General features: G+C 46.4%; 2 protein-coding genes across 2 annotated transcripts in view; both read right to left on the bottom strand.

Annotated features, from left to right (window-relative positions):
- Positions 1-5,410, bottom strand: part of spint2 (serine peptidase inhibitor, Kunitz type, 2) — an 8,516-nt gene extending 3,106 nt beyond the window's left edge. The window contains exons 1-6 of the mRNA XM_080890179.1: positions 4,873-5,410; positions 2,871-3,041; positions 1,048-1,161; positions 412-573; positions 245-301; positions 1-75 (exon numbers count right to left, since the gene is read on the bottom strand). The exon at positions 1-75 is cut by the window's left edge and continues 90 nt beyond it. Of these exons, the coding sequence (XP_080746305.1) occupies positions 1-75; positions 245-301; positions 412-573; positions 1,048-1,161; positions 2,871-3,041; positions 4,873-5,317 (1,024 nt within the window). The 5' untranslated portion in view covers positions 5,318-5,410. The remainder of the gene's footprint in view (positions 76-244; positions 302-411; positions 574-1,047; positions 1,162-2,870; positions 3,042-4,872) is intronic.
- Positions 5,411-9,393: 3,983 nt separating this feature from the next.
- On the bottom strand, positions 9,394-18,116 carry LOC308401788 (transmembrane 4 L6 family member 19). The gene is made up of 5 exons (XM_080890199.1): positions 17,968-18,116; positions 12,090-12,158; positions 11,789-11,943; positions 11,442-11,634; positions 9,394-11,338 (listed from the first exon to the last, which is right to left on the bottom strand). Exons 1-5 carry the CDS (start codon positions 18,055-18,057, stop codon positions 11,318-11,320), a joined length of 528 nt encoding a protein of 175 aa, XP_080746325.1. The 5' UTR covers positions 18,058-18,116; the 3' UTR covers positions 9,394-11,317.
- Positions 18,117-18,515: the final 399 nt, after the last annotated feature.

The following is an 18,515-nucleotide window of genomic DNA, read 5'->3' as shown; positions in this document are numbered from 1 at the left end:
CGGAGTCTAGATCGTAGTAGAACATTGTGAAGGCGGCACGGCAGGGCCCGGAGTCCGGCTTCTCTGTGCACATCCCTGTAACACACACGGGCGCAATCACACTCTCCTCCAGCTGCCGCCTACATTACCCACATTGCAACTGCACCGTGCCAGCAGCAGTCCCCATATCAACCTAATCATGTGTGCTCTAGCTCCACCCACAGTCAGGTGACATGCTGCAGCAAGGGTGCGTTTCATTTCTTACCCTTGTTGTCTGAGGAGTCCTCATCTGCGGATTTCTTAGAGGATGGAAGGACGGACACTGCAGAAGACAAACACGTCAGCGAACGCTCTTCCACCTGCCCGACAGGTCAGGATCTTGGATCTCTCACCTGTGCAGGTACCCTCAGCTGATGTGCATGTGTCTCTCACCTGTGCAGGTCTGCATGCAGCTCTCTCTGGTTGGGTAGTTGTTCTTGTTTCCTCTGCAGCCTCCGTACATGAACATCTCACAGTTTCCTGTCTCTCGGTTGTAGTACCAGTGCCTCAGCGATGCTCTGCAGGGACCCGTTTCAGGCTTCGCCTCGCAGTACTCTGATTGGACAACACCACACAGGTGTCACTTATATGGAGAGGCAGGTAAAAGTTTCATATTTGTGAAAGAGTAAAAGGATATCATATCATTTCCCTCGGCAGTTACCTCTGCAGGAGGGAGAAAGAAAGGCGGTTAGTCACTTCCTGTTTTCGGACCTGAGTTTTACTTCCTGTTCCTACCTGTCTACTTGTATACCTGTGTTTTACTTTTTGTCTAAAATTAAATTTAAAGGCAATTTTTTTTATTTTTCATAAAACTGTGACAAAAACTTCCTGTTCACAGCCATACTGCAGCACTGTTTGAACCTGGTTGTCCTGCAGGTGGCAGCACTGCATCTTCCTCTAGAAGAAGTACTTTTCAAAGGTAACTTGAGTGGGACTGCTAGTAGTACTGGAGTACTGCAGTAGTGACAGGTGTTATAAATGATCAGTGTTATTGATCAGTGATTGGTTGGTGAGTCGGGGTGGCGTTACCAGATTTGTCAAAGTCAGCAGATTCTGGATCAGATTCAACCAGAACATTTGGAGCCATCCGAGGAGCTTTAACAGGAGGAGGAGCAGGAGTGGACTCATCAGGGAGAACTGGGCCTGGAAAAACACACACAGTTTACTTTGACCAGGTGTGCTCCACAGGTGTAACCAGGTGCAGCACCTAAATGAAGAATGCCCGTCCTTCCAGTTGAACACTCAACCAATCGGGGGCATGAATGCTGTCATGTGGGTTTACAGTGCTGCTTTTGTAAACTCATCAGCTGAGTACAGGTAAGCCAAAGCTGTCCTTTTAAAGGAAAGCTGATGGTGAGAGGACACACTCCACTGATCGTCCAGCAGGTTGTATACAGGCGCTGTGGAGAGCATCCTCACACAGAACATGACATCGTGGTTTGGGAACAGCTGTGTGAAGGACCAAAAAGCTCTCCAGAGAGTGATCCGTACAGCAGAACGCTGCTGCAGGATTGCTCTCCCCCCGCTTCAGGACACCTACACCAGGAGATGCCGGACTAGAGCAGCGCAGATACTGAAGGACCCGTCCCATCCTGGCAACAAACTGTTCCAACTTCTGCAATCTGGTAGAAGGTTCCGCATCTTCCGGGCAAGGACAGAGAGACTCAAGAGGAGCTTCTATCCCCAAGCCATCCGTGCCCTAAACACACACACCCGCCCTCTCACATCATCTATAATTGACTGAGACAGGACTCTTCCAGACACTAAACCAAGGCACAATGTACATTTCAAATTCCTTTAATTTTAAATATGTTTATATTGTCTATCCTGTAAAATAGTCAGATGTCTATTCATATTAATGTACAGAATTCACCTGCTTGCTGCTACTACTGCACATTCACCCAATGTATATACTATATGTGTGTGTGTGTGTATATATATATATATATATATATATATATATATATATATATAATGTTTTTCCTCTACACCCCCCCCCCCCAATTTTTTTGCACATGTCGAGGAGCGTGTCAGGCTACATTTCACTGTGTGTTATACTTGTATAACTATGCATGTGACAAATAAAGAACCTTGAACCTTGAACCAGGTTGAAGTAAACCAGGTGTTCTCTGGTTTACCTGGAACAAAAACGTTAAACTGATCCAGTTCTGGTTCACTCAGGTACAAACACCAGACCACCTTAAACAAACCAGCTGTTAGTCCCGCCCCTTTTACATTCTTTAGATCAGATTTTAATGTTTTTACTGCGTGAGTAAACACACCTTTGATACTGTGTGTGTGTCCTCTGTGATCATGGTGCCTTTAAGCAGTGTCGTAATAATCTGAAAATCGAGTGTCTGACAGGAAAAGTCACCTGATCTGATTGTCCAATCAAATCATCTCAGATGGGAGAAGATGCGAGCCGCTCAGCTGCTGTTGTTTGATTCAGAAACACGGAGGACAAAAATGATTTTAATGAAGGAAATTTAAGAAAGGACAAAGATTTGTGCTGTGAACTTTGACCCCACAGCTGTCACAGCCAGAGCCCCCCCACAGTCGGTTTAATAATGACCCTCACAGTCTGTGTGCTCGATCAGTCAAACGTTGGTTACTGATTATCAAACACGTCATTAGTCTGTGACTTTAAAGGAGTGGTTTCATATCCGATCTGTAACGTGTGCCGTGGATCTGTGTTTTAATGACGCTCGCGTGTGTCGTTTTTTTTTTTTTTTTCAACCTGCAGGTGAAATCCGCCTGCGCGCCTCATCCCCACACAGTCAACGATGAATTTATATTCCCCGTGTACTTAAATAGGCACTGTTCCTTTAAACAAACATAAACAGGAAGTTTACCTGTGACCCCGGAACAGGTGGCCTCACACTCCTCCTGAGACTCAAAGTGGTTTCTGTTGGCCTCGCAGCCGCCGTACACAAAGCCGCTGCAGTTCCCGCTCGTCACGTTGTAGAAGAAGCGTGGGAAGGCAGCGCGACACGGGCCCACCTTCATCGGCAAGCGACAGCGAACTGAGAGAGACAACAGAGACACCGTCAATAACAGCACTGATAATCTTTCGGCGCTCTCTGATTGGCTGAGTTCAAACCCTGTCAGTTTCCTGTAATTTTCAAAGTGCTCTTGAGCAACAGCTCTCCAGCTTCCTGAAGGAGTGCGTTTGTTTGTTGACCTCTGACCTCAGGCTTCTGATGCAAAGATGAGCCAGTTTTGTCTCTGCTCATAACAGACACCTGAGCAAAGAACCAGTTTTAAACTGTCTTTAGGCTCTTTGTCACAGTCATCATAGCGCACTAAAATAAAAATAAGAACTAGATGTTTGGAAAAAGAAAGAACACTAACAAAGTTAGTGGTCGTGGAAACTAAACGAATGAGACGTTTTTAACACTTATTAGTTTGGTAAATATACCTTCCCTGACGAGGCTCAGACTCTGGAGTCACATGTTTTTTCAAACGCCCTCCTCACAGTAAGAACTTAAAAAGTGTAAAACTAACACTCAAAGTATCATCTACTAATGACGATCATCTAGTGTCCACTGAAGCCTCATCAGACAGGTCTCAGTGAAGGACGGCTGTCAGGAAGTCATTCCACATGAGGGGACACAGGAGAAAAGACTGAGGTCTGAAAATGACACGAGAACTGGACTGAAGAGGACCAGGTGTGACGGAGCGATGGATCCACATCAGTATGTATGAGGAGATCCCACACTGAGAGTCTGCAGCCATCTGTGAGCCACGGTGGAGGCGCTGCCATGGCTTCAGCTGACCTTCCAACCAAAATACAAAGAAAGGAGTGTTGACGTATCAGGTAACACCAATGAGTTAATCCAGAAAACCAGGTGCATTATGGGTGTGCCAGCAAAATAAACTGGACAGTAGATGGACTCAAAAACCCAAACCTCATGAAAATCTCAGGTGTTTAAATCACCTTCAAACAAACAGGTGAGGGCTCCGCCTCCTCTCAGGTGAAGCAGCCCGACCGGTCCAACCTCTCGGAGAACAAACAGCCTGTAAAAATACCTGCACAGGTGGATTCCAGGTAGGGCATGGTGTCACATTTACAAGGAAACAAATGAGAGCAGATCATTAACTCTCAGAGGTGCTCGACCCGAGAGAGGCTGCCGGGGGCTCCCATGATGCACTGCGGGTTTCTTCTTCACTTGTGCTCATAAAGCTCTCTGTTTCAGGTAATCACTGAGCAGCTGAAAGCCTCATCCGTCACGTTAGACTAAAAAGGTCAAAGGTCAGTTTCTCTGTGACATCAATTTCACTTGTTTTTATCATTATTATAATAATGACCACAGCGTCCACGCTCTCAGGTTCAGTCCATGTTTGGCGCTTCCTGTTGACATTAGTGTGAATATGTCTCTGATCAACCAGAGCGTGAAGCGTCACAAAGAGGCCACAGGTCACGGGTTTGTGTCTGCAGTTCACCTGTGCAGGTAACAATGCAGCAGAGCAGGATGGGCAGCATTGCTCAACAACAATGAGGCACCAAATGCGCCGCCCACAGCGACTCCCTTTTCACAGATTCACACGCCAACTCTGTTATTGATCAGGAAGTATGAGCTCAGTATTCTCAAAGGTTTCAGTGAATGAGGTCATTACTGAGTCAGCTCTGACTCCGCCTTCTTTTGTTTCTTTTATTTTGAAAGTCTTCAGCACGAAGGAGGAAATCAATAATAATAATAATAACGACCAATAATCAAGTTAAACTGATCAGGTTTCTCCCTGCAGACTGATCAATGAGCCATCTATCGATTAGGTAAAGGATCAGTTATGTTCAGCCTGATCTGTCAGCTCCATTACGGCTCTGCCTGTCGATCAATAATCAAAGCTTCTTACTGTTGTTAGACCCGTTGCTCCGCGGCTCCCAGCGCTGCACCTGCGGCATGTTGTTCTCCTCCTGGCCGCCCTCCTGCGCATCTCCGTCGGCCTTTTCCGCCACGAGCTTACGGTAAACCTCAAACTGGCTACTGGGACGAAGTGTGCAGGCGTCGTGGCCGTCCCCACAGCCCACCAGCTTGCAGTGGGTCGGTCCGTCCGTCGGAAACCCGATCACAGCCAGGTCGCAGTCCGGGAGCGCGCAGCACATCGCCCGACAACTCTTGGGATCGAGCTCCATCACATTGCTCAGCAGCCGCGCTCCGCCAGCCTCGAAATCCGGGACCTGTTTGGGGTCGGTGGACTGGTTCCAACTGCAGTCCATAGCCAGACCCGAAGCCAGCACGAGCCCGAGCGCGAGCAGCTTCAGCGGGATCAGCGGGATGGTCGCGCCCCCAGTCATCATCAACAATCAATACAAAGCTCCAATAATCAGGAAACAGCGCAGCGAGCCTCCGGCCACACGGTCACTTCCGTGTTCTTGGCTCTGTCGCACTTACATTTACCTACGACAGGTGCGGCAAGCGAGGCCTCGCCCACACCCAGACGTCACTCACACTCAGACACACACACTCACACATACAGAGTTCTGCTGAACGGTGAAAACCTCAAAGGTTCAAATAAAACTCGTTTTGTTTTACTGATGACGATGAATCTTCGGCACAGAGCGGGAGAACAGAGTTTGAATTACAGTCAATCATTTGGTGTCTGAGCGCGCTCAGTGCTGCTGTTGGTCTCTAAGGTGACGGCTGCACATTACAGCTGTTTCCATGGAAACATGAACACCTCCTGTCCCACATCCTGATGAAGGAGACCTGATATCAGATCAGAGGGCATTAATGTGATTGGCTGAACAGGTGTGTTCACTGTTTGCAGCAGAGTGACACTCAGCAGGAAAGCAGAATCAGCACATGTTCACATGACCACATGACCACACGCACTCTGAGCTGCTGGGCTGCACATAAAAGAATTAGAGGAAATGGCTGATTTCAAACTCTGAGCTCGACACATGACTCGGCTCCTCTGCTTCCTTCTGAGGGCCTCTGGATGTCTGGAGTCTTGATCTCGTCCATACCTGCTTCATGCCCTGGAGGACGGGGCTGTGGCCCCCCCACACCCTCTAGCAGATCATTACATGAAGGAACCTTTTAAAAAAAACAAGCGCGTCCATGCTCACAGGTGTACACACGGGTGATCACACCCACAAACTACACCCTTTTTGGCTCCTACCTCAAAGCACACTGTGTTCTGTTGATCTTATGTGCTGCACAATAATGTTTAATATTTAGTATTTACTGTCATATTCCCATATATCATTGTGATGCTGTTTATTGTGTTGCTCTTTTTTTTTCTTCAGCTTGTTTTCTCTTTTTTCTTTTTTTTGTTATTCTCTTTTTATTAAACAACCTATATAAACACAAATAATCCAAAATAAACATATAATCAAGAACAGACGTAAATAATAAAAAAAATAAATAAATAAAAATAAGAAAAACAGACGGGTGTACCCTCTAGTGTGTATGTACTCGCACACACATATTCACTCACACACCCATATTCTTAAGCATACATACACATACCTACTTACATATGTGTTCACTTGTAGTCTCATACATACTAACATATACATATAAACACATAACGATTCAGAAATGTGGCATATATAGTTACAGAGATTCAAACAAGATCGGGTCTCCTTAACCGGATGTAGTGTTTCCATTTACCCCAAATTTCACTAAATATATCAAACTGGAGTCTTTTAATGAAGGTAATTCTTTCCATTTTAAACATCCCATGTACAGTCTCATGCCAATCACCCAGTGATGGAATTTTCACACTAAGCCATTTCTTGGTAATAATTTTACGGGCAGCCAAACTCAGGATACCATACAACTGCTTAGACATTTTATCTACATTTACTGAGTATAAATATCCAAACAAAAGTTCGTCCCAATTAAAGGGAAGCTGCATACCAAAAATAATCTGCAACTCAGAGTGGATCAATACCCAAAAAATGTTGATCCTTGGGCAAGACCAGAACAGATGAAAATGTTTTACTCCTTGGGCCCCACAATTTCTCCAGCAATTAGAGTGATTAAAATAATGTTTACTTTGTGCAGGGGTAATAAAAAACCTACAGATACTCTTCCAACCGTAACATTTCCATGTATTAGAACTAGAAATTCTCCACTGAAAAGCGCATTGCTCATACCAAATGTTATCTGATATTGCTATATTTGTTTCATTTTCCCATTTTTTTTTGATGTAGGTAGTATTCCACTTCTTAACCTCTTGTATACCCTTGTACAATCTTGAAATCACCTTAAAGCCTGTGTCAGCCTGATAAGCCTTGACAAATATACTCAGAACAGGTAAAGAAAAAAGATCTGTTCTCTTAGGTATAAAATTATATAGATGATGCCTAATTGGTAAGAACCTAAAAAAGTCCGTTTTACTTAACTGGTATTGATCTTTTATTGATTGGAAGTCCCTAAGAATTCCCTTATCGTAAAACATACAATATGCCGTTAAACCTTGTCCGCCTCCTCTCAGGTGAAGCAGCCCGACCGGTCCAACCTCTCGGAGAACAAACAGCCTGTAAAAATACCTGCACAGGTGGATTCCAGGTAGGGCATGGTGTCACATTTACAAGGAAACAAATGAGAGCAGATCATTAACTCTTTTTTCATTCTCAACAGGTGATGGCCTGGCCTGCATTTGTATAGCGCTTTTCTAGTCCATAGGACTTTACACTTACACTTTACACTACATTCAGTCATTCACACACACATTCACACACTGGTGATGGCAGACACATTGTAGTCACAGCTGCCCTGGGGCGCACTGACAGAGGCGAGGCTGCCGGACACTGGCGCCACCAGTAGGCAAACACGGGGTTAGTATCTTGCCCAAGGATATTTGGCATGCAGCCAGGATGCAGCCTGGGATCGAACCACCGACCTTCTGATTAGTGGCTGACCTGCTCTGCCACCTGAGCTACAGCCACCCCAGGTGATTGATAGATGGATTTTTTGTCTGCTTATTTTGTTGGTTTTTGTTTTTTGCCCTTTATCCCCGTCCCTCTTCCCCACTGTTTTTCTTTCCCTCTTTCTTTCTCCCCTTTCTTTTACCCAGGCTCTTTCGTCTTCAACCGTCAGTGACCTGCAGAGCAGCACCATGGCGAAGGTTTATCAGAGAGAAGTCTTCTGTGATATTATAATATGCCCCCTTCATCTCTCGAGCTCCCGTTTCATCTTAAAAGGCTGGAAGATGTTACAGAACTTCTAGACAGAAAACAATAATGGATTGGATTTATATAGCGCTTTTCAAGGCACCCAAAGCACTTTACAATGGCACTATTCATTCACTCTCACATTCACACACTGGTGGAGGCAGCTACAGTTGTAGCCACAGCTGCCCTGGGGCAGACTGACAGAGGCGAGGCTGCCATATCGCACCATCGGCCCCTCTGGCCAACACCAGTAGGCGGTAGGGTAAAGTGTCTTGCCCAAGGACACAACGACCAGGACAGAGAGCCCAGGGATTGAACCGGCGACCTTCCGGTTACAGATGCGCTTCCCAACCCCCTGAGCCACGGTCGATCAAGTCCTTTAGAGGCTGTCCACGTGCTCAGATCTGACCGACAGTGAATCATTCATGGCGTGCAGGAAACATGATGAGAGCCTGATTAAGGACAGGGAGAAATGGGCTCCGATGTTAAATCAGCACAGACTGAGGGCTGATTAGACCAAAACCTTTACATGAAAAAGCTGAGAAACTTAAGAATCTTCTCTGGCTGGTGAATTGGGGTCTTTTTATGTGGTTAAAGTCACATCATGCACATGAATCCATGCTGGCTGCATGTATATATATCAACTAAAAATTGCACAGACTTGTAAAGATCATTTCTCATCGGTGCCTATTTTCATTTTTGCAGTGTTGTGTTTAACATGTCATCAAAGCTGTGCCACCTACATGCAAATGTATAATCAAAGGTAAACGTGTACACACAGACAGCTACACGCACAGTTTTACAGATATTTTTCTACTTCAAGCTCATGAATTCATAAGACAGTGTGTATGCCAGGCAGAGCAGACTAACATGACAGCCTCCTGACAGCTCCCGTACACAGGCAGCCTGCTTTGGGTTTTAGATATACAGTATATTTTGAAAGTTATTCAAGAGCAAGGGTGCGGAGGGAGCAGAAACACCACATGAATAAATAGAAATCAAACACTCACCGGCTGAGGTTTTGGCACTTTGAGCAGAGATATGGGGGAAGGTGTCAAGGGGTACGACAACAGGGTTTGACAAGGGGGCCATGACGGGCAGCAGACAAAATAAGAAAATAAATAAATAATAAAAAATACTTGTGTGATGATTGATCAATCAGCCCTCTGAGCCCTCCTGAGCTTCAGCTCATGTTGTCATGTCATGGTCTGTGGAGTGGACAGTAGTGGACCCAAAGACAGACACACGAAACGTGGAAACAGTGCTGATCTGAACAGAAAACGTGTCTTTTATTATGGCCGAAAACATGAACCACACACGAAAAAGAGAAACTAATCGCAAAAACCTAAACTGGGAAAATAAATACATGAAAACCAGGAACACTAGGAAATAGATATGAGACACGAGGAGCTTAGCAGATGATCAGACGACCAGCAGAGGGAGACAGAGGGCGTAAATACACAGAAAGGTACCGATGGAACCAGCTGCCAGATGAACATGACTCCACAGGGGAAGCAAAATTAAACACACCGAACATGGAACACGGGACTGTCAAAATAAAACAGGAAATAGGCAGAGTAAGACACTCGGACTAAACAAGTGAACAGGGAAGTGACAATGGGAGACGAGACACGGATCAAACTACGGAACACGTACAGAGGACACAACGGGCTGGGAGACATGACGCTGAACACAAGGAGAACATGGGAACAAAGCGGGGAAACAAGACACGTGGACACACACACACACAAGGCGTTACACTGAGATGGCAAGCGTAACTGGACTGACCCTGACCTCAAACACACCACCTACAGTCAGATCAGGAAGACAACCCCATTTTAACTCCACCCTCACAACCCATTAACCAGCCCACCTGCCTCAGCAGAGCCTGCCGTCACAGGGAGTGTGGGCCTCACTCGTGTCTGCATTTCACACTGCAGACGTGGCTCTGAAACAGCCGCTGCATTTAGCTGCTGAACCAGAGTCTGACTCCACTTTCATCCTCACGGCTCTACTTCCTGTTTGTCACATGATTAAAAAAGAAACCTGAGCCATGATCCATCGCACGTGTGTGTATGGTACTTGTCTACGTGCGTAGTCAGGGTGTGACCTCTGGCTCACTCACACATTAATGCAGTGGAGTTCACTTGGAGCTGTGCGTCTGAGCCCTGCTTCATCTGAGGTCACCTTGACATTCAGGGCCAAGGTCGTCCTTAAAAGAGGAGCGAGAGTCTGAATAGTGTAATAGTGTTTGTTGGTGCATTCAAGTTTAAAAAGCTGAGCACCAACCACAATTTTATGTCAGCAACACAGTCCTGCAAAACCCCCAGACAGGTTGGAGTTGGAGTCATAATGCACCCAAATACAGGAGGAAAACTCAGCTTTATGTGCTGCAAGCTTGCAGATAAAACAGACTGAGACAGAACAGGATGGCTCAGGGTTCAAAGACGCCACACTGGACCATCATCCACATGGACCATAACCTCGAAACATCACACTGCAAACTCCACAAACACATGAATAAATACAGAGCGTTGTTGTTTGCGCTGTGTTGTTCTTATCTGAATGATCAGTGTAATCAGAACTGTGACATCTGCAGATATTATCTCTGCAACTAAAACCACAACATCTTTAACACTTTTAGTTTTATTTGTTTTTATGGATTATCACAAAAACACAAACAGCATAAGCGTATGCTTCAGCCAATAACTGTTGATTAGCCTTGTCTCGTGCTTTCTTTGTGGTAGATCTTTATTCTGTATACACTGAGATATCTGAATGCTAATCAAAATAAATTAATTAAAAAAAATAAAAAGTTTAATAAAATGATCAGTAAACAACATAATCAATAAAAATCTGAGTTTAACTTTGAAAACAAAAATCAATGATTTAGTTGTTTTTTTTTAACCAAACATTTGAATTTGTTGAAGCTCTTATTAAGCACGAGGATATTATTTTATTATTGATTATTTAGCTTAACTGGATGTTTGAATAGTTTTATTCAGGAAAATAAATAAATAATTATTAAAAGGTACATGTACTGCAATCCTGCGTAAGGTCGAGGTATTTCAGGTTATTGATCTTCATGCTATTGATTATCTAAAGTGCATCAGTGAAAGACTTTTAATTTTAATTCTGTGTATCACAGTTGGAGCTCCCAGGATCGAACTCACGTCAAACTGAAACTGGACTGATCTGAAACATAGAAACACACACACACACGTGCGATATGAATAAACTGCTAAATCTGGAGCAGACGTTATAAATAGATGGTCCAAAGGTGTGTTCTCCCACAGACCTTACTGTGGGAGAGGCCCCGGCCCAGAATCAGGCCAAGTATGGAGTTCAGGATGTTGGCCCCACAGAGGACCGTCTGCAGTCCGCTCACAGTCCCCATCACACTGAACAGGACCAAGTTCCACTGGACCACCGAGCTGGGCTCCAAGCAGACCCCAGACCACAGAGTCCTGTTGAACAGGTATCCCGAGTGTCTAAGGAGACAGGAAAATATCTGCCCAAGAGTACAAGGAAACATCTGTCCGAGGCTACAAAGAAAACATCTTTGACATTACTCCGAGTGTCTGAGGACAGAGAGACAGGAAACCACTAAAACCAGTTCAGAACATCTGTGTGAGTGTGTCTCACCGGCCTGGGAGGGGCTGCAGCGGGACCCCCCAGGTGGGACCAGAGGAGTCGTTGTAGAGGCAGAGGGGACCCTGAGACAGACCAGTGGCACTGACCAGGGAGCAGGAGGCAGCAGAGAGCAGACAGAGGCAGGAGTAAAGCAGCTGGCACAACATCTGGAGAAGAGAGACGTGATATGACTGACAACATCTGGAGCAGCTCACACGTGTCAGAAAAATACAGATGTGGTTTCCAGATTTCACTTTGATAAAAAACATCTGTGATGAAAATCGGTGCGAGAGCGGGTGGAGCCTGAGGTCACCTGACTCCTGAACGCACAGCAGCCTCGGGTTCTGCTGCTCTGGACAAAGGCTCGAGCTCCAAGTAGAACCTGAAATCAGAGTTTAAAAATTCTAGTTAAACTGTTACACCTTGATTTCATTTTCTACTTTAACTTTGTTGAGGTCCAATCACAAAGAGGAACATAAAAACACATCATCAGTAAGCAAATTATACTGATGCAAATGTAACTGACAAGTAAATGGTAAAATGGTAAATGGACTGATTCTTATATAGCGCTTTTCTACTCTCCCGGAGTACTCAAAGTCAATACAATGAGTCAAAGGTCAAACATTAAAATCCCAAATGACAAAATGTACTGTACCAGATGCAGCACAGTTATTATCGACAGTCACTGAGCAGATAAAACCACAACCAGGAACACACAAAAAATCCTCAGTAAGGAACTTGTACTAACACAAATTCAGCCATTTAAAATAACATGAATATGAAGGATATGGCTGGATTGTCTCAGGGGCATCTTTACACAACCTGCACCTGGTGTGATAGACTCCAGCCTCTGTGGATCTCAGAGCTTGTTCTTCTGCTGCCATGATTAGTGCCTCTGTGCTGTCTTTCAGTCCAGCTTTGTCCAGCCACTGGTAGGATTTCTGGATATCAGTCACTTACTCTACCTGCTGGTGGTACATACCGTGCAGGGGCCCGTCCTTCCATGATGGTGCCTCCTCTTGCTCCTCTTTGTTCTCACGTTTCTGCTGCCTGAGGTAACTGACACCAGACCCAGCACGATCGTGGCTCAAGAGTTGGGAGTTTGCCTTGTAATCGGAAGGTTGCCGGTTCGAGCCCCGGCTCGGACAGTCTGTCGTTGTGTCCTTGGGCAAGACACTTCACCCGTTGCCTACTGGTGGTGGTCAGAGGGCCCGGTGGCGCCAGTGTCCGGCAGCCTCGCCTCTGTCAGTGCGCCCCAGGGTGGCTGTGGCTACAATGTAGCTGCCATCACCAGTGTGTGAATGTGTGGATGACTGGATATGTAAAGCACTTTGGGGTCCTTAGGGACTAGTAAAGCGCTATATAAATACACGCCATTTACCATTTGAGGTGCTGACATTCAACGGTCCCCAACCTCCTTCCTTCCACTTAGCGTACAGCCTCAGGGTGCTGGACTTGGGGTGAAACCCTCCGTGCATGGTCAGGAGCTTTCTTGCCTTGATGTCAGTGGCTTCTATCTCCTCCTTTGGCCAGCTTATTATCCCAGCAGGGTACCTGATCACAGGTAGGGCGTAGGTGTTGATAGTCCTCAGGACTTGCCTGACGCTCTGCAGGTACTTGGTGGTTGCAGCTTTCCTAGCGGCCTCTTCATGGTTCCCATTTGCCTGTGGGATCCCCAGGTACTTGTAGCTGTCCTCGATGTCTGCAATGTTGCCTTCTGGTAGTTCGATCCCCTAAGTTTGACTACCTTCGTCTAAAACTGCTCCGTGTCCACACTATCATTTTCAAAGAGTTGTTCGTCCACATTGAAACAGCCAAAAACGCTTACGTTCCAGTAAAGTAACACAATTCAACCTCCCTCATTTCTTTCTGCTGTTTTTTTACTTTGCGGCTCTTTGAAACATCGCGGCAAAATGTGAAGGAAAAGCACCAAATCTTTTAAATGGACTGACAATGAGGTGGAGTTGTTGCAGCGAGTAATATGAGAGTGCAAAGTTGCAAAAACGAGTGAGAATTAAAGAATTGGAAGAAAAGCTATCTGGAGCATGTACAGACTGATATTAACCTTTAATAGGTCTGTCAAAACTGACGGCAAACAAAATGCTGTCCACCACCTTAGTTGAATTGGTCACATGACTGCATCACATGACTAAAATGCATCATGGTTTTACAAAGCCTCCATTTTCACAGTCCACACCACAACGCAAAAGCTGCGTTTTTCAAACGTATCTGCTTTGGAGAGCATTTTCAAAAAGCTCAGTTTTCCTTGACCGAAAACGCCGTCTCAGTGTGGACGGGAGGCCAAAACAGAGAGAAAAAGATCAAAACGTATTAGTGTAGACATGGCCTTTTTGTCTGTGTGCGTGCGTGTGAGGATGTGTGGCTTGCGTTCAGCCTGAGGAAATGTCCTTTCACCCAATTAAGCGAAGATCAACAGTCTGCAGCCTACGCAGGTGGCCTGGAGGGAACTGGTGAGAGAGTTAGGGAGTCTCGTTGTTGCTATCAGGGGAGAATTTGTTGTTGTTCTCGTCGGCATTGGTCTTCAAGCGTCCAGCTGCCGCTGATAAGCTAGGGCCAAACCAGCTCAGATCAGCAAGAACCCCGTTGTCATGGTTCTGAATAGGTAGATGTCTTCAATGTCCTCGATAGACAGACCCGCCAGCCACACGACGCGCCACTTCTGCTACCCATCCATCGTGTATCCAGCAGGGAATGTCCCTCCACTGGGGCTCTCTCGAACCCAGGCTCCTCGTAGAGAAGAGAGTGTCAACTGCACTCAGGAACCAGTTGATCAAATCAACAGTTATAATTCTTCTTAACTTTTTAGAGAACAAGAACGAGACTGAAAGGATCTCTGAGGGTTAGAGTTAGACGAGACTAGACAAGGACATAGGAGCTAAGCAGGAAAGACAAGGGAGAGAGAGGCGTCCGCCTCCCCCAAGAGCTGAAGTATCAGTATCAGTATCATCAAGCTTTATTTGTCGCCACATGCAGGGCACATAAATGTCCACAGCACAACATTGTGAAAGACATGACAAGCCACAGGATTGGGTGGGGGGTGAGGAGTAATCCGAAGCGAACACAGCAGCCGCCCTGCACAGTGCTACCATTCCAGCGTGGCACACAGACCTGCCGTGTTCCCCCGCAGGAAACAAGCATCGAAGGCGTTTGGAAAGGGAGGGGGATGAGTGCGTGCTTATCAGTGTAAGTGTGTGTGTGTGCGTGTCCATAGTTCAGCTGAGACAGTGTCCTCCGCCCTATCAGGCTAAGTAAACAGTTCTCCAGCCAATCCAGGTGGCCTTGCATGGGATGGGAAGAATAGCCGTAACACAGTCGTTATCAGGGAGTGATAGTTCAGCTCCAGCCTTGGGCCTGCAGCTGGCGCCGTGATGGGGGTTCGCAATTTCGATATTGATTTTGTAAATTTCCATGCGAGCAGCCCAGGAGAATTTTCAGGCTGCTCTTTAACACTCTGATGCTGGTCTCTCAATCTCCCGTTGAAGAGCCGCGAGCCTCCCCATGATGGTATCAAACTTCTGTTCCATGGTGTTGTCGTTCTTTTGATTCTGAGACCTCACAACTGCAGTGATCCGTTCCGCGATGTGTTCCAACTGTCGCTCAAGGGTGTCATTGTGAGCAGGCCTCTCTCTGATGTTTCCCCTCATACGCTCAATGGTGTTGTTTTGAGCCTTCACAGCAGCTGCAAGCGTCTCCAAGGTGTTGACCATATTACGTTCGTTGTGAGAGGTCGCGCCTCATCCCATCGCTTCGATTCCAGCGGGCAGCCTTGGGGGGGTTTGAACAGCCGGTTCCGCTCTCTTATTTCTCCGATAAACCAGGGCTAAGCCAACTCCGATCAGCATGAACCCTGTTATCACGGTTCCGAATAGGTAGATATCTTCAGCGTCCTCGATCGACAGTCCCGCCAGGCACACGGCCCTCCAGTTCTGCCACCCGTCCATCGTGTATCCAGCAGGGAAAGTCCCTCCAGGGCACTCGGGCTCTCCCGAGCCCAGACTTCTCGTTGAGAAAAGGGTGTCAATAGCATTCAGAGACCAGTTGATCAAATCCATAATTCTCTTTAGGTTTTAGAGAACGACAGTGAGAGACTGTTCCAGGGAAAGTAATGCACACGAGACAAGACAAGGACATAGAGGCTAAGCAGGGAAGATAAGGGTAAGGAGGAGAGGAGTGGAAAAACACATGGCCTCTATTGCTGTTCGCCACGTCCCCACTGAGTTCCTGATGAGGGCTCTTAGGATCCTGTTGATCTGTTGTAGACAGGTCTAGGCATTCCAGGATCCAGGTGTGGGGCATTGAGTCAGGTTTTCTTGTAATCCATCCAGGCAGTGCACAGGTTGGTCAGTCTGGTCTTGCAGTCTCGGCTGACTGTTCAGTCTACCAGTAGCTGGTGTTTTGCTCCTCTGGTATTCCTGCCAGTTCCTTTTTGTGTCCCGCTCATGTTGTGACCCATGTGCCTGTTCATCTTAGCCGCTATGATGCCTGACAGGAGCTGCCACGTGGTGCTGAGGCAGGTTATTGGCCGGTAGTTGGAGGGGATTGGTCCCTTCTGGGGGTCCTTGGGGATCAGGACTGTTCTGCCTTCAGTTAGCCATTCTGGGTGACTAGCTGCTGGTTCCCCAGCCCCAGGATGCAACAAAGACACCGGTAAGTTAATGGGCAGCGGGCTGTGTGCTTATGTACTCCAGGACCGGTGCCATAACAGCAGATTATGGAGCACCTTATGGCGCGTGTGCAATTTTCACTGTATATGTACAATGACAATAAAGGGCTATTCTATTCTACATGGAGGAAGAGAATATCTCCTGCTCAGAAAACAAACAGAAGCTGAACATCCTAAAACCAAAGAACTCATCATGGACTTCAGTAGGCACAGACAGGTCCACTCTCATTGTAAATGGAGAACAGGTGGAATTTGTCTCCACCTTCAGGTTTCTGGGCACTCACATCTCGGCTGATCTCACTCAGACCCACAACAGCATCGCCCAGAAGGCCCAGCAGTGGCTGCGCTTGTTCCGTGTCCTGAGGAAGAATAACCTGGACCAGGAGCTGCTAATGCTCTTCAGTGGAGAGCGTGCTCTCCTCCTGCCTGGTGTTTGGTACTCAGGGGCCACGACTGAGAGCAGGAAGGCTGCACAGAGGGTCATTAAAACACCAAAAACATCCCTGGCTGCCCTCTGACACCCCTGGAGGTCATCGCCTGATCCTCCTGTCTCAGGAAAACCAGGGCTATCACAGGTGACCCCCGGCACCCCGGCCACCACCTGTTTGACCCATTGCCCTCCGGTCGGCGCCTCTGGTCAGTCAGGTCCCACACACTCACTAACAGCTTCTTCCCCGGGGCCATTCGGACTGTTAACAAACACCATCTCAGCCATGGTCTGAGTGGCCCTGATCACTCAGCCACTCACACACAGACTCTACCCAGACCATGTCCTCTGCACTACTTCCAAGCGCTTGGAACTTGTTCTTCTAATGCAGCGGTTCCCAAACTTTATTTGCTGGGCCCCCCTTTGTTTTACAAGAAAAATGTCCCCCCCGCGCGGGCACAAGCACATCCTCCAACCACATACGCCCATATTTTGCTCCATTGCGGTTTATTTCACACCTCAAACATTTTGTAAACAATTAAGCAAATACAAGTAAACAGCAATAAATTACAGGCAGTAATAAAATAAACTCTTTTACGCTGCGTCCGCACCTACACGGGTGTTCTTGAACACGCAGCTGTTTCGTTCACGTAAACAGCGTTTCAAATCACCGAAAACTGAGATTTTTTAAAACTCCTTTTTGCGTTTACGTCACGCAACGTCAAAGCTATGTGCCTTTATTCACGTCACGCTGTGCGCCACGTTATTGTTTACATGAGATGAATCACAGAATGGCAGATAGAGACGAAATACTGTTAATCTGACTGTCTGCAGGTTTTACACGCAGTTACTGTCCCTCAATTTACAAAGGCAGAGGTGTCACAGTGTGATTATTTTACGTGTAGTTGTTTTTTTCCTGTGTAATAATGTTCAACATTGCTATCAATACATTTTTCAAAAATGCCTCTCTGCGCAAAATTGGTTTAAAAACATAAACAGCTGTGGGATCCTGTTTGTCTGTGATTTGAACAGCCCAGCGCTGCTCCCGACAGGGAAAACCAACCCTGCAGGGAGACCTACCTCAGCACTTGTGCAGGTGAAGCCAAAGGGAAGATTTGCTTCACCATATTTTCTAGTCTTTGGCTTAGAATGAAGTTGGTTTGGAAACATATTCAGCGATGCTTCAGCTCCTGCTTTGCGTTTCTGTGGCCGCCCCGTGCTAGCAGTATCCAAGCGTTGTTTGTTTGTTTTCCCTTTTCATACCGCCCCCCTGCAATGGCTCTGCACCCCCCCTAGGGGGCGGGCCACACACTTTGGGAAGGTCTGTTCTAATGTGTGCCTTTCTCTTGTTCTCTACATGTCTCTCATGTCTGATATTTGTCTCTGCTGTCTTACTATTTATATTTCATATCTGGACAGTTGATAGGGAGCACCCACAGTTTCATTGTATATGTACAATGTCAATGTGTTTATTCTATTCCATATAAGCAAATAGATTAGCTCTGCAGTTTTGGTTGGTTTATTCTAAATTCAAGCTCCATTGGATGGAGCAAAGCTGCTCTCTCCAAATGTTAATAAGTAAGTAAGTAAAATTTATTTATATAGCACATTTCACAGATAAAAATCAC

The sequence above is a fragment of the Rhamphochromis sp. 'chilingali' genome (assembly GCF_963969265.1).
Source record: "Rhamphochromis sp. 'chilingali' genome assembly, chromosome: 8".
Classification (NCBI taxonomy): domain Eukaryota; kingdom Metazoa; phylum Chordata; class Actinopteri; order Cichliformes; family Cichlidae; genus Rhamphochromis; species Rhamphochromis sp. 'chilingali'.
This window is presented reverse-complemented; position numbering and strand designations above follow the sequence as displayed.